Source organism: Labrus bergylta, chromosome 18 (assembly GCF_963930695.1).
Source record: "Labrus bergylta chromosome 18, fLabBer1.1, whole genome shotgun sequence".
NCBI classification, from domain to species: domain Eukaryota; kingdom Metazoa; phylum Chordata; class Actinopteri; order Labriformes; family Labridae; genus Labrus; species Labrus bergylta.
In genome coordinates this window covers 10,668,197-10,684,518 of record NC_089212.1, presented here as the reverse complement: position 1 = coordinate 10,684,518, position 16,322 = coordinate 10,668,197, and the positions used below count along the sequence as shown (strand labels likewise).

General features: G+C 40.3%; 1 protein-coding gene and 1 long non-coding RNA gene across 2 annotated transcripts; one reads left to right on the top strand and one right to left on the bottom strand.

Moving 5' to 3' along the window:
• Nucleotides 1-307: 307 nt before the first annotated feature.
• LOC109995954 (filamin-A-interacting protein 1) lies at nucleotides 308-12,639 on the bottom strand. The gene is made up of 5 exons (XM_020649866.3): nucleotides 12,352-12,639; nucleotides 11,700-11,861; nucleotides 11,140-11,318; nucleotides 2,750-5,558; nucleotides 308-897 (listed from the first exon to the last, which is right to left on the bottom strand). The coding sequence occupies exons 1-5, from the start codon at nucleotides 12,637-12,639 to the stop codon at nucleotides 691-693; spliced, it is 3,645 nt and encodes a 1,214-aa protein (XP_020505522.2). The 3' UTR covers nucleotides 308-690.
• On the top strand, nucleotides 8,137-10,624 carry LOC136183262 (uncharacterized). The gene is made up of 3 exons (XR_010669094.1): nucleotides 8,137-8,268; nucleotides 8,400-8,604; nucleotides 10,347-10,624. It is a non-coding gene; the product is annotated as an uncharacterized lncRNA (long non-coding RNA).
• Nucleotides 12,640-16,322: the final 3,683 nt, after the last annotated feature.

Here is a 16,322-nt window from a genome sequence, read left to right as displayed (position 1 = left end):
GATATGCTTCAGTATACTAGCATTGTATTTTGCTTTATTACAATTTGGAAATTTGCTAAAAATCTAAAATCTAAATTAATGCGCTACATTGGAGTTTTTGATTTGCAATGTTACAATTGCTTTGTGACATGACTTGTCAAGTGCAGCATCAAATCTGCCGGTAAAGTACTGTGGTGTTGTGAATAGGTGGATTAGTACGATAACATAGTTCAAACAGTCATGTGCCAAGGAACTGGCCTATTCATGGACAACAATTCCCCTGCTTTATTTGCTTCACAATTGTCCTTCATTTAAGAGCATTGCACAATAGCCTTTGAATTACATTTATTTTAAAATATTTTCAGTACAAACCCTTTACAGAAAAACAACAACATAATTTACATGACAAACAAGAATTTTGACTTATAATGTGTCCTTATAAAATATTATCAAAAACTTTCATGAGGGTCAACCAAAGCAAGAAGCCGTTAGTAGCAGCAAGGTGTGATATAATATTTAACTCAAATGCCCAGTACAACACAAACACAGTAAATACAGAGAATATGTTTCCATCTATTAAGCAGAAATTGAGATATTGAGATAGATAAATTCAGAAGTAAGAGTTCAAGGGCTTATTCATTACAAAAATGCCACTTTGCCTTGTTGTATGAAGATATTTATCTCTTTAAGCTCCATTATGGCATGTTTGAGTCAAGCTTTTCCACCGTTTTGTAAAGAATTGCTATTCACAGTGGATTTTTTAACTTCTATCCTCATAGACTGACTCTCAGCTCGGGACTCCAGCTTCACACCACCCGAGATCCCCAGGGTTCCCAGCACAGCCTTCCCCGTCTTCAGGCTCTTGGACATTGGGATGCGGGTCAGCCCTGAGCGCGCTGGCTGGGCATCTTGCCCAGTCTGTTGACAATAGGGGAAGAGAGTACAGTTTCTCAGGCAGGAGAATGAATACAGTACAGCACTTTGTGGGGACATGATGTGTAAATAATGGAAAAGGGATTAAACCCATTATAGGAAAGAAGTAATTCAGCGTACATAAGCAATGCACACTGATCATACGTGTGAAAGGAACTGTATGAATGAAAAATGTAAATATTTAGTCATTCTTTTACTTCGATCCCAGCACTTGTCCAGGCTAGCTTTCAGTGAGCTGTTACAGTTGAAAGGCTGTTTTGTTTCAGCCACAGGGCAAAGAGCCCTGCATGCATAGCTGTTTGTGAATGTAAACACTGAGTAACAACTATAAATTACAGCATGACTGTAGCAAAGTGGCAAAACGCCACATCATTAGCTCTGGTGCTCGGAGGCCCACACATAGGGTCATTTCTGTCACGCCATCTATCTGATCCACAAAGAGCATATTACAAGGTCCAATGGAACCCCAACTCTTCGGCTCCCTTTCTTAGCAGTGTGAGATGAAGCAGTTATTAAACTTACCTTGTGAAACTCTATATGCAACCATTGTGACTCTCAAGATAAAGAATGAAATACTTGCATCCCAAGAAATATTTTGGTGAACAGGCCTTATTTACTTATTTTTTACTGAGACTGAGAAGAGAAGCTCAATACCGCTGTTTTGTCCATATGCTAAATATACACCTACAGCAGGCAGATAGCTTAAGTACAGTGACTGGAAATAAACAATATCCTCTTAAATATCACAATACCATGTTTGTTAAAAAAAAAGAACATTCGTCATTCTCGATGATTCATAGTCCCTTGAGGAATACTAAAAGTAGCAAATTGTCAATTCTAAGTTTTGTAAGGATAAAATTATTGTGATGATGTGTCTACTAGAAGGTCTAGATTTGCTATCACAAGGCTAGCTGTTACATCCAGCATTCAGTCTATGTGCTAGGTTAAGATAACTGGCTGCCCACTGTAGCCTTGTACTGAATGGAAAGATACAGAATGTGTGTTGATCTCTTTTGTCTTACTACTAAAAAAAAATACTCAGTTCAAATACTTAAGTGTAAAATTTACATTCTGACATTTCACGTTGTAGTTTTAGTCAATCTAGCACGGTACATAATCCAATCTAAGCAGCACATTTCTTAACTTTGTTGAGATAAAATATATATAAAATGTGATGCTTAGTAAATGTAAGATGGGGTAATAGTAGGAAAAAAGGTCAAGCTTTGTTTCCAGGATCCAAATTAGCTAGTTTTCACTTCCAGAAGTTCAGAATGAGTGTTTCCAAATGGTGATATGACTGAGTCCTGTTATCTGCTGGCCAGTTGCATGTGTGTGAATTCAATTAGATCCTTAGTTCACTTGGGGAAAGGGGGTAGATGTTGGTTGGCTGCAGACTGCATCTGATTGGCTCAGGTGTTTTAACTGACAGCTGCTTTTGTCCAATGGTAGGGGACTATTTCAGCAGCACTACAATATACTTCTGTAATCTCAAAATGGATTATGGCTCGCTATTTTGACCTATTTTCTGTCTTTGTGCTAGGTTGAGATAAAACCAGTGGTAATGGTGGTAGCCTTGAACATTTTTGACAAGAGCTGTCTTTTGATCTTCTCCTTTAACTTCTTGACAAAACACAAATAGGTGTTTTTGTTGTTGACATCCCCAGCACTGAGCCCCTCCATTTTTTTAATGATAACATTCATTAAACCTAGTTCTTTAGCCTTTTCATGTAAATAGTACATTTCTGGTGCATCACATAGAAGGCATGAACTAAACTCAAGCTATCAGAAAAAAGTTTTGTATTTGTTCATTCGGATGAACTAAACCTAAAACACTTACCATGCTTTGTGTGGGTCTGGATGAGTTGGATGCAACAGGGGATATTGTGATACTGCTCATCACTTTGCTCTGTGTGCTCCTGGTAGTAGTGGTGGTGATTTGGCGTGGGGAGCGTAAAACGGTTCCTGTTGATAAGGTCATTTCCTTGCTCTCAGTTACAGCAGTCACCGGCCTGACTACCATCTTTGGGTTGATGCTGTTGCCTAGATGAATATGGATCTTATTATCATCAGTAGTGGTGATGATACCAGTGTTGTTGTGACCCTTTCGTATTGGCATTGGGACCATCTGCTTCTCCGGGGTAACCCTGAACACAGCTCGGCCCATGGTCATCTCCTGGGGTTCTGGGGAGGCGGATGCTTCAGGAACTATAGCGGTGCTCACCGTCGTAATTGAAACAGGGGACAAGGGTCTTCCTGAGCCAGAGGAAAGAGCTCTGCTGCTCTCTGGTGATTTGGCTCTGGATATAGTTGTGATGCTAACTGGAGACTTGGCTCTTTCAGGGCCCTGAGGTCCAATGGTGGACTTCTTCTTGTGTGTTGACGCAGAGTAAGTGGGAATGATTGTGATTCTGGATTTTGGTTGAGATGGGTTGGGGCTTAGAGGAGCTGAGCTGGAGAAAACATCCTCAGCAGTGGGACTACTGATCTCAAGAGAGGCCGTGTTGTTTTGGTGGTCTGGTGTGACGCGGATGTGTAAAGGCTGCCCTCGCTTTGGGGACATTGTTAGTTCAGAAGGCAAATGATTTCCATTCATTTGCAAAGGCTTTTCCAAGCTTGTCTCATGAGCAGTGTTGTCTTTCCTCCTCATCCAGGGAATCCAGGATTTTTTCAAACCCAGGTCGCTGCTGGATGAAGAGAAACGCTCAATACCACCACTCTTTTCGGCTGGCTTTTTCAGGCACTTCTGTCTGAAGTTGTTCATGATGTGATTCTCCTCTTGAACGGACTTCCTGATAAATACAGCTGGGGTATCCTCCTCTGCTGACCCACTGAGTGATGCCTCTGTCTGTACTCCGGTGGATGTCACAGCAATGTCCACCATTCTTCTACCGTTCAAACTGGGCCTTAGGGCTCGACTATGTCGCTTAGCAACCTCCAATTCCTTGGTGAGATGGAAAACTTCCGTACCCATGTTCTTGGATTTTTCCTCCTCTTCCAAGAACCTCTGTTGCAGAATAGAGTAATCCACTTGGAGCTGAGAGAGTTGGTCTTCTTTATGCATCAGTTCATGGATCTTCTCTTTAAGGGCTACAACGTCAGCCTGTAGTTCCCTTGTTTTCACCTCCTCCCTCATGCACCGTTGTCGGAGGTCTTCTTCCTGGCTTTCCTCTTCTCCTTTCTCGATGGCTTTGTTTCGCGCTATCTGACTCCTCATTTCCTCCACCTGCTGGGAAAGAATGTTGGCCTTGTCTTGTTCAGTCATGAACCTTTTTTCCAACATGTCGTACTGATCCTCTGTCTTGATCAAATCTCCCTCAACTACTTCAAGTTGTTTGAGACGGTTTTTCAGCCGCTCGATTTCAAATGTCAGCTCCTTCACTTTGTTGTCTTCTCTTTTAACAGGGTCAGACATTATTCCCAGCTCGCATTTCGCTGCATTATTCACTGATTGCTTTTCTGCTTGCTCGAACACATCTAACCTTTTTTTCATTTGGCTGACCTTAGAATTAAGATCTGTAGTTTTGTCAACTTCATAAGCAAGCTTGGTGCTTAGCTCCCCCTTTTCAATGATGAGAGTTTCTACTTTGGTTTCCATCACTGATTTCAACTTCAAGAGTTTTTTGCTTTCCTCGATCAGTTTCTCAGTCACCTCCATGACTTTACCCTGTTCAACTTTGACCATCTTACACATTTCCTCATGTTTCTTCTCATCCGACTTTGATCTTTCGGCCAGGGTCTTTCGTTCTTCCATCAAAGCAACAGTCAACGACTTCAGCTTACTCAAGTCGTCCTTGAGGCTCAGCTCAGACTTTTCTAGCTTTAGCTCAGAAGACTCCAGTTCTTTCATACGGATCCTGAGAGTGAAGACTTCATCTGAGAGCTCTTTGGTCAGGCCCTTCTCTTTCTCAAGAGAAGTGTGTAACTGTGCACTCTCAGCCTTGCTTATGTTGAAGGCAGCCTCAAGTTTCTCCACCTCCATTATTCTTTTTTGGAGCTTCTCCACTTCCAGCCTCATGTCTTTACTCTTACTATCCTCCTCATGTAGCCTCTTTCTCAGCTCCTTACACTGATGTTCAGTCTTGGTGATCTCTTCATCCTTTCCCGCCATCTCAAGCACATGTTTCCTTAAGTTCTCCAACTCAGTGATTAAGTTAGAGTTGCCACTTTCCCCTTTACTGATCTTGTCTCTCAGCTCTTGCAGCTCCTCTTCAGATTTCCTCAAGGCTTTGTTGTTTTCCTCTTGTTCCTCTATTTTATGCGTAAGCCCTAAAAGTTTGGCATTGAGTTGACGGTTGTGGATCTCGTGACTGGCCAGCTTGGCGCTCATTTCCTCGTGCTGTTGGGTGAGTTTGGCAGATTTTTCCTTTAGCTCAGCCTCCAGACTCAGCACCCTATTGCCATCCTCCTGAACACGCTCCCTGGCTTCACTCAGAGCCTGCTCCCGCTGCTGAAGCTGCTGGCTTAGTTCCTGGACCCGTTGGCTCTGTTGGTCCATTTGATCTAGGTGCTGCTGCCGCTCATTGACCAGCATCAGGGCAAAGGACTTTAGCTTGACTAGCTCCTCTTGCACCTTGGCCAGACGTTTAGAGTGCTCCTTCTCCTTTTTCACCTGGTAGGCCTTTTCAGTTTCAAGCAGCCGTTTCAGTCTAAGATTGAAGAAAAAAAAAACAGAACAGAAATATTAGTTTGGTTTAGGAATGATTTTAAAGACAGATAGCTTTGTGTCTCTATTTGCCATCATGTCATGAGGATTTGTAATCCAGGATGAAAAAGTTAATCCCCGTCAATGTTTTAGTGGTCATGAGAGATAATCCTCATCCCTTTCATTTGTTCAGGTCTCATCACTTTTTGTCTGCATGGAAGATAAAACCACCAGCCACACGAAATATGAAAACACAATATACTCATTTTAACATGTAATTATATCTAAACCATATCGTTCACAGATATCAGTTAGTGAAAAGTTGTGTGTGTGTAGAAAATACTTTGCAAAAAAAACAACAAGTCTATACATGCTAGATAAAGTGGGAAAACTGGCAAAGATCTGCACCACAAATCTCAAACCCTACTGGTATTATCTCCCTGTTGTTAGGATAGAGATCAGGCACAAAAACTGCTAGTGAAAGTTTAACACCCCCTCACCAAGTGGTCTTCTTTTCTCTTAGCTTCTTTCTATGCTGCTCATGCCCATTCTCATCCCGGCTCCAACAAAATGCATGCAAAGCAGATTGAATGCAAAGCTGCATCCTCTCCCTGCACACTCCCAGGGACGTGCAACATTCATCCAGAACTTTTTTGCATTGCAAAAGAAACCAAATTTATACAGGAACCAGTCCAGCAACAGCTGTGCATCCACAGCTCAAACATAAAATCTCAAAATGAGCCTTGTTTGAAACACATCCACTATAATGAACACAGTCACAATTTCTCAGAAACTTATCAACAGTAGTAAAACAAAACTCACCCACTATGGAATCTCTATAGTCAGCACAAAAAAAAATATTCTGCCATCATTCAAAATACACAGAAAAAAACACAAGAAAAAGCTGGGCCCTGTTTTCAACAGATGTTCCACCGTCAAATTCCAAGCATGTTATCAGGACAATGAAAGATGAATGAATACAGTACAGCAAAATCGGACCTCTAGTGAGTGATGTCACCTCATCCATATAAGGCAGTAATGTGTGTATGAGAGTGTGTGCTGCTCTACTGTGGACACTGTGAAGGGGGCGGGAACCTTGCAACAGGAGGAGTGCTTTGCAAAACTCTACACAATTTCAATGCTTTCATAAAACATCACAGACAGTTTTTCCCCCACAAAGCGTACAGAGGCATAATAAAGAATATGCAAAAAAGTGATCTATGTGTATCTTTGCTTGAAATTAAATTATATCTCCATCGTCCAAATTGCACAGGATATTGACTCTGCAGATTAGAAGCCAAAGTCTCACTGGTACAGTAGACAGGAGAGTATGTGTGCTGTGATGAGAAAACCAGATATGGATGAGGTAAATGTCTCCCTTGAGGTGAAAAAGATCTGGGAGGAAAGGATATGCAACCATGACATTTGGTCTATCAAGGGTATACTCTGACTTTTAACTGTTAACAAACCCATTTTTGCACAACCTCCACAAATACATTTGAATATTAAAATCTTAATGTTAATAGAATGCAAATGAGATTAGACATGTACATGGATTAAATCAGCCTTCATTGGCAAGTAAATTAATGGTTTTGGCTACTGTGCAAAGAGGTCATCCAGATCTCTAAGTGCCACTCTTAAAGTTTAAACATGCTTGGCCAGATGTCATTGATACACCCTAGTAATTGGCCTTCTTAAATGTCTTTCATGTAAAGGTTGAAGTCATGATATCAGGGGATCCAGTGGTCAAGTAATGTAGGCATTTAGTCCTGGAAGATGTTTCTGTTACTGAGGAAGAAATAAACTATAGCTGGATATCAGGCGCAGCTAGCAGTTCATGTGTTTCCTTTTAGCATTAACATGTGAACAAGTGAACTAAATGTGATGCGATTTAAATAAGAGAACATTTCCAAAGCAAGTACACAGGTGTTATCCATAAGCCAGCGTACTCGAGAGAACATTTTTTGGTCATGGAACAACATGTCATCCCATGCTTACAGGGGAATTTGCTCAGAAGCACTGCAGCCCCCCTGTATGCAGAGACTGAGGATTGAAGGAGATATGAGCTGCCGAAAAGCTGCCAAAACACTGTGTTCTACAGTAATGACCTCTCTTGACAGAGTAAAAGCATTTACAGTAAAGTGCTGAGAGTCTGTGACTGTGTACAGTGTATAAGATCGATGTGGTGTAAAAAGAGAAAAATCAGAAGCAAAGTGAACATTGGACAATACATGACAGAAACAATAGGTCTATCTAGACTATTCATTCAGACATTTTTGAATTGTGTATACATTTTGTGATAAGGCTTTAAAATGAGAAGAAAACTATAATTTTAGTTTCAAACTAAAATACACTCTACGCTCTTGGGAACTCCTTTCCGTAACAGGATCTCTTTCTTCTGATAATCATTACACATACACCCATGCCACTTAAATATTTCAACTTCTTGACATATAAATTGCTTGTTGTCTGAGAGGGTGTTAATGACTAATGCTGAACAGTTAGAAAGTACCTCTCCTGTGACCATCCTCTGCATTCCTGCAGTTGTTTGGCACAAGAACTTTTGACTTTTCTCTCTTCACTCTCACCCAGGTGGCTGGAGGAGATCACCTGGATAAAGGTGAGATGATGACATGCTTCCATCTCACCTGAAAGAGTGAATGTCAAAACAGGGCAGTACCAGACACAACAAAAGTGTGCACGCTACTGCAAAGGTGTGACTTTGTTTTTGCTAAGAATGTAATTTTTTTTGTCCAGACTGCATTAACACAGGATGTGGTTGTTTGTAATTTGTTTGTATTTTCTCCTTCCATTTTGTGTTTCTGTGTCTATTCTGGAATCCAAGTCAGTTTCATGTCCTTCTAAAGCGACGGACAAATCTGGGCTCTGCAGGTGCTGACGGATCAAGACCCAGTAGAGCTCATCCCCTTGACTCCCTCTGTGAGGTGACAGAGGCCAACCTGTGTTCGAGCCAAGGAACCTGCTGGAAACCACCTGGCATTAGAAGGAGGTCACCTCTTTCTTGTATGCACACCAAGGATCGAGTGGAGGTAAAGAAGTTCACTCATGATCTGTGCAGTGTGTGCTTCTAACTGAAGCCTGCTTTAATGATTCCAAGTTTTTAAAGGTCTACATGGAGTTATTCAGTGTTTTTTATAGAGGCTAACAGTTCAGATAGTGATGGCAATGTCACACAGTGCACCACTTTGGACTGACCAAAGAAGAATATATTGTCATGACATTTTCCTGAGGCAATCATGGTTCCTAGAGGATGATGCATAATACATTTAGTGATCCCTCACATCTCCTCAAGTACCACCATTATTGGGTGGATGGAATTATGTCCCCCTCAGGATAAATTGTAATAGCTTGTATTATCTTTTATGTTTATGTGATCCCGAAACATCTATTTATTGCTGTCATCCAGTTAGTAAGTGGAAATATGCAATTAAAGCATGCTAACATGCTAAAATATAACAGCAAACATTGTAGAGTTTATACCTGCTATGCTCTAGTATGTTAGCATTGACATTGTGTGCATGTAAGCATTTTGATGTTAGCTCATAGCACGGCTGTGCTTCATTAGCTTATCAGAGTCGCCGGTATGAAGGGAGATAGTTCCATTAACTACTTCCTCATGGACCGTCTGTGTTGTCTGTTCTTAGTCATGACTTTAGCTTCTGCTTAGATGTGTTTTTCAGTGAAGATTCAAAGAATTCCATTCAAACAACATTCTTAACAGAACATGCTGTAAGAATTTATTCAGCTTTCCAAATCCCAATTGTGTAATTTGGTAATTGTGTTGAAACCATCAAACACAAAAATGACACACTAGCTAAGTTATTGTATTGATGTGTGCACAATGAATGACAACCCAGGCAAAACGTTATCACTCTACAGTCTTCTGTTTCATGAAAACAGCAAAAGGACTAGCTTTGATACTGAGCTAAAGTCTGCTGCTCATTTCCCAGCCTGCTTTCTGGTGTGTGATGGCAACTTAGCTGTCATGACTATGATTTAGCTTCCATGGTCTGTTTCCTATGTCCTGCCGTAAAAGCTTAAGGAAGAGATGTATTCAGTGCCTGTGCAAGGTCAGTGCTGCAAATGAACTGTTTGATGTTCTGTCAGTACATGAAATGCAGCATATAAGTGGTCTCCAGTCTGCCAGTATGACTGACTATATACATGTATACAGTCTATAAACTATATGGTACAGATTCTCTCTTTTTACTCTGTGGGACTTACTAGCACATGCTTTATGCCTGTTGGTTATGTATGCTAATCTACGCAGCAAGCACAATTAATTCACTTGAGCACTATACAAGCAATGCACACAACATACCTATGTAAGGGTAATTGTGTGAGAACTGACAGCCATGTGTCATGGGAATTGCAACAAAATATATTCCCGAACAAGCAACAGCCAATTAAACTCTTTCATCAGCAAGCAATTACGTTAATTAGTAGGGCCTCTTTCCTCATACACATTCAGAGCACATCTCCACTCTCACAGCCAAGCCTGTTTGATCTGTGTGAGGCCATCCACACACACGTGATGTAACCGCCCCTCTCTCCCATGTTATGAGGATTTGTTTCCACATGACCTCTCATACCCTGTCTCCCTTTGACCAGCAAGCCGGGTCACAACCTCAGCGATGACTTCACTCTATAGATGATGTCAAAGGATGTCTCCTGTTGAAGCTCTTAATCTACCTTCTCTTTGTCTTTTTCTCCTGCTCCTCCACCCGTGTCTCCATCCCCTATCTACCCCTGACCTCCCTCTTTCCCGCAGCAAATAGCCTGACCCCTTCCCCACCCCACTCCACACTCCCTCCTCCCTTCCACAGGCTGTACCTCTCACTGTCACATGAAGGTATGTGGGGTTATCACTCTAGTCACCAGCTCTCTCCCCCTTGTCTCTCATGGCTGATGAGGCCATTGCTTCACACATTCTCTGTTGGCGATGCATGCCTTCACCTCACTTTCCCTCTGGAATATCTCACCTTGCAGACTTTATAAATTCCACCATGGTTTCATTCACCATGTTGGCACGGCAATGCATGTTTTCAGTTTCCCATTACTCTAGCAGCAACTTCTTCATCCTGTCTCCACTGTTGCCAAATCCCCATTTGAAAAACATGTACTGTTTGATTGAATAAAACAAATTAAGTTATACTGATAACAAACACTGTTTGGGGAAAGTTGCAATAATTCTCTATTATCATAATGTATTTAATATACTGCAGTATTTAAATACAGACATGGTTATTTTTTGGTGAAGAGTTAAGGTTCTCTTTTCTCCTTTTCCGATGGACCTTTTTTTGTTTCTTGAATGTTTTTAAATATTAGATTTTAAAGCTTGTACAGTTAGAAACCTGCCAAAAAGTCCTCTAAATGGTGTGACATGTGTAAAAAATGATGTCAGAAGATCAATATATTATTGTCAGCGTTGTGCATTAGTTTGGTGACCTTTTGATATAATTTGTTCTAGTTACCAAATGATAACATCAAGCATAACCTGTGCCACTGATCTGAAAAGTGTGGCGGTTTGATGGCCGAGCTTCTGAGTTCTTCTCCCCCCTCACCTTTCTCTCTCCTGCTCCAGAAGGTTGGTGAAGTCGTCGCTCTTGTTCATGTAGTCTACATGTTTGCGTTTCTCTGTGTCCAGCTCATGCACGGTGCGGCGGTGGCACTTCTCAGCAAGCAGCAACTGACCCAGCATCCTCCGGTATGTCTCCTTGTGCTTGTCCTGCAGACGCTCCAGCTAGGAGAGGGCACAGAGAAATAATTTACAGCCATCCAGGAAATTAAACAAACACAACAAAGTCTTAAAGCTTATGTCTGCCTGCCAGCTGTTTAAAGGCACAGATGACCACCAAAGTATTAACATCACAGATATTCAGCAAGTCATTTTCAAGTATGTGCAGGTTTTCTACATTACTTATTCAATTTTAAGTCTATTTTTTCATATTCTTTAAAATATTTTTTTACACAACAAAGTAATTGTTAGTTTCTCTTATATTTAAACTTGAGGATGAGGTTTAGCTGACTTGGTGTTTACATTAAATCCAGACTTAGGGGCTACAACACCTATTAATAAAAGCAGTCAATGGAGACATTGCGGTGTCTGATGCTGCATACTGACCTCAACCATAGGCTTTTGGTAGACACTGTGGTTGTGTTGCTTGGTGCCAGTGAGGAAGCTGTCCCTCTGCAGGGCCTGCAGGGCTGCGGATCCATATTGTGATTCAAGGCCCCCTTTGGCAGTTGGTTTGGCCCTAAGCATGCAGATTACATCCTCTCTGGCCTGAAATCACAGAAATGTACAGAGATATCCAAATATTTTCTGCCTATAATGACTTGAGAAAGAAGAGTTTTTGCGCAATCTGAACACCTGTTTGAGGAGGCACCTTCTGTGTTTATGACATGATATGGTAGAGATGATGTTTTGTGAATGTAACAGTTTGCTATAATGTCTCTCCATTAAGAACATTCCCTTTTAAGGGTGTTTAAACACCTGTGGCAGATTCCAGATTTCTCCAGTCACTAAGAACAACATTGCTATTTTTTTCTCTATCATGTTCAATTGCCACTTTCAATCACAAGATGGAGCTATTGTGCAAAAAAAAATCAAAATCCAGTGAAAGTTTAGTTATATCTGTTCAAATGACTGTGTGCACCCACTATGCCTTTCCAATGAATGTTTTCTGTCCCTGAATATAGTCCATTTACTACTTTTACAGCAGGTAGAAAGTCAAAGGGATATGATATGCAATGTACAATATCAAACAACTCACCTGAACCTCTCCCTCCATGATCCCAAGCAGCCTAAGCAGATCCCCTTTGGGCATATCAACAATGTCCCCTCTTTTTTCTCCAGCTTCAGGGGAATCACACAGCAGCTTCTCTTTCTCCGAGATCACCTCAACCTCCACCTTCTCTTCATCCTCCTTCTGCGGAACCTTGGGGATCAGGTTTTTTACAGGGAGACCCACTTCTTGTTCTTGGCTGATGTCAGGGTCCCCCTGTGGAACACCAAGGACCCCATTGGCCTGGCTCTCCACCCCACTGCTTTTGGACCTCATCCTCTGGCTGCACCAAGAACAGAAGAACAAGTATTTTGTTAGCGCATTTCAGTCATTTTAGTTTAAACTGAAAGTTGTCGGCCTGCTTGTTGGTTTATTACATTCTACTCTTAGTTTTATGACTGTGGTCTTAACTACATTTCTTAATATTACGACTTCCTACTGTCTGCTAAACTGAACTACTCTTATCCAATAACAAGTGCGCTAACATGGAATAAATCATACTATAAGCCTACAAATACACCTCTGACTATTCCATGGTAAATTCATGTTCTGTCACAAGGGTTGGGTACCTCATGCTGAGCGTTGATGGTCAGGAAGCACTTTTGTGGCACTCCTGGGTGCTTTAATCTTTATAGCTGATGTTTAAGGTCACAGTCAAATATTATATCCAGATATCTGAAATAAATTCATTGATGACAGAGCTCTAAATTAGATTTTACTACATTAATCAGCTCTAACAACACATGTAATGTTGAGATGGCCAGAAGCATGTTGGAGTTGTAGCCTTGATTGCTTAAACATACATTGACCTAGAAATTGTTCATTGTGCAGTTACATGCATGTTAGCTAATACAACATTATTTCAGTGGTTTCTAAACTGTTTTGTTTGATGTTCCCCGCATCCAAGCTTGTTTGAGGAGTTTAATCATCACAGATCATCTTTTACTGTATGTTCCAAAAGTCATTCAAAAAGACTTGGTCATTGACTCACTTTTCACCTTTCTCAGCAAAAAATCCCTGAACTGTTTACAACTAGTTCAAAATGCTGCAGGCCCTCCAAAACTTCAAATATTACTCCAATCCTGTTTTCTCTACACTGGCTTCCCATAAAATTAAGAACACAATTCAAGATACTTGTGATTTCTTTTAATGCCCTGCATGGACAGGCACTGGCATACCTCACAGAACATTTATGGCCTTATACTCCTATTAGATCTCTTAGGTCCTCTATCAGGGTTTGCTGGTAGTTCCACACTCCAGACAGAAAACCAATGACGGCTGTGCTTTTGAGGTCGTAGTGCCAACATTTTGGAATGCTCTGCCTTTTGGTCTAAGATTTTTTTAAAAGCAACTCATGACTTATTTGTTTAGGCTTGCTTTTGCTTAATCTGTTGTGTATAGTGTTGAGGTTTTTCATGCTTTTGTAAAGCACTTTGTGACTCTCTGTTCTCGTGTTGTGCATTCTCCTGCAATAAATTAATAAACTAAACTAAACTAGATCTATAAGTTATGAAATCCTTAAAACAAGAGTTACATTTAGTTAGCTATTTAAACACTTAACCAACCAAGTTGCTAATGCAGCTTTATTCATGTTTATAAGCTAGCCTGTTTTTAGCTGCCACTATTACATATTTATTTCAAGCGATCTATTTCAACAGTTTAGCTTTAGGGTTCCCTTACCTTTTCTTCTTTTATACCTAACTAAAAACGTTTTTTTGATAATAACTGCTTGCTACTTTTTTACATTATCAAAAGCAACTCCTGAGTTGGAGTTGGACAAAGCCTGAGTGACGTAACCCATCTGTTACTGCAGGGGGATTTTGAGTCCCATCGAAGGCAGTCGCCATGCTGTCAATAGGTCATCCATGCGTTACTGTGAGTAACGCTTCATGAAATCGAAAAACTAACACAAACACACAACTGTGATTAGACATTCATCATTTTGTGACAACTTGATATCAGGAAGACTCAAAGTAGAAAATCAATAACAATTTAAAACAGCTCTACTAAAAGTGAAGTCAGCAGTCAGCAAAATGACAGGAATTATACTTTCTATTTCTATTTTGAAAGCTTCAAAAGTTGTTGATCAATCAGTTTTGGTTCTCAACAGTAAAACATGTTTATCTTCGTCTGTAATAAGGGTCCGCAAAGTTAAGAATGCAGTCAGTTCTAATGATGCCTGAAACTAATCTCTTTGAAGCCTACCTGTTTCCAGGAAAAGACCCAAGCACATTAGAGAAAAGAGTGCAAGATAACAGTAAATGCATCTGTGTTCAAAAATAAATCTGACAAACTAACACATTAAATGCTACTTTATCGCAGTAGTGGGAGTTCAAGGAGTGCACAATGGCTCCAAGGAAGCTAGTTCCTAACTGGAGATTAATTGCAGGACCTTCTTTCCTGTCCATAATTATTAGTTTCAGCTGTGGCCTCAGTATCAATGAGTTACAAATCATAGCACAGTTGTGTACACAAATCCTTAAAATGTTCATCCCACCATTCAAGCAGTGCCAAGAAGTTTGAATGACTGGAGAAATGCCCAGTGGAAGAGGGCATTAAAACTGGCACTAGTGGGACATGAGTGATGAAACACAGAAACATGTGCAGGGCTGTAAATGACTCGGGCAGAGTTCCTCAGTATGGTGACAAAATGGTTGACACTGAGTAAGGCACCACGTTTATTTTTAATATCTGGGCTGATGCCATGACAAGAGAGCTACTGTAACAGCTATTGCCTGGTTATGCGGTGTCAATCTGAGAGCAAGCAGGGTAGTGTTGGGATGTGTATAAATTAGATGACTATTAAAAGTTTTGTTGACATACTGATTCATGAAAATTCACCATATTTTGGTATTACACTCAGCTGTTATAATGTTGTAAGTATTTCATTTGTAATGAAAAAACAACATCAGTTTACGAATACATCTTTTCTCACTTTATCATCAACTAAAAAGATGATGGACCTTAAAAATCTGGAGGGACATATACAAGTAGCCATGTTTAATAACTCATATAACAACTGCTAGCGTTCCACCAATTACTAGCTAACAATTCTTTAGCTAGGATTTTACACCAAGCCTACCGTGTTATGTAACACTGATGAAAGGTAACCTTAATAAGGAAGTTTGTGAATGATAACATTAGCCATTGTGTGATAGTGGCTAATGTTTTAAGTTAAAATATGGCCATATGATATATCCTCTGGGTTTTCAGTCGAAATAGTCAATAAAGTTTTTGGGATTCATCCCATTCGTTATGCATTTAGAAAAAGTTTAAAGCACCATGAAAAAAAAAAACTGTGTTTGAACTATCAACCAAATATAAATCTACTTTGTTGCAAAATGCTTCACTTATTGCAGCAACTTCTAAATTTGTCTGCTTGAAATTGCTTGTGCAAGGTATGTGAGCTAATGAGCTAAAGAATGCCAAAACAGTCAATTGGACTTTGGAGTTACAAAGTTTGGACTTTGGAGTTTTTAAGTTACAAATAGTCATTTGAGCAATTGTGTAAAGATGATGATAGTAGTTTTGAGTATCATTTTAAATAGTCCCACATTTTTAGTTACCACAATTCTAAATCTTAGCTTGAAGGATTGAAAAATTTTCAAATATCGACTTAACAGAATTAAAAGATATTCATAATTACTATAACTGCCCAGTACCTACACTGGTGACAAGATATTGTTTGACAATAATTTATGACCAAATTCCGTTAGTCATTGAAGCTGACTGATGACAAGTCTTTGATCTATCTTGACTGGTCACAGAGTCTTGATTGTAGTGAATTATCCAGAGCAACAAACAGGGATTCCTAAGGCAAGTGACCAGCATTCCAGTCTGACATGCAACATTCCCAGTTGTCCTTATGGAAATTGACGAGAGCTGCCAGACTATAATCCTTTACTCAGAGGTCTGCACCAATCCACCACAATGCCCAGACACTTAAGCAGCATCTGAAC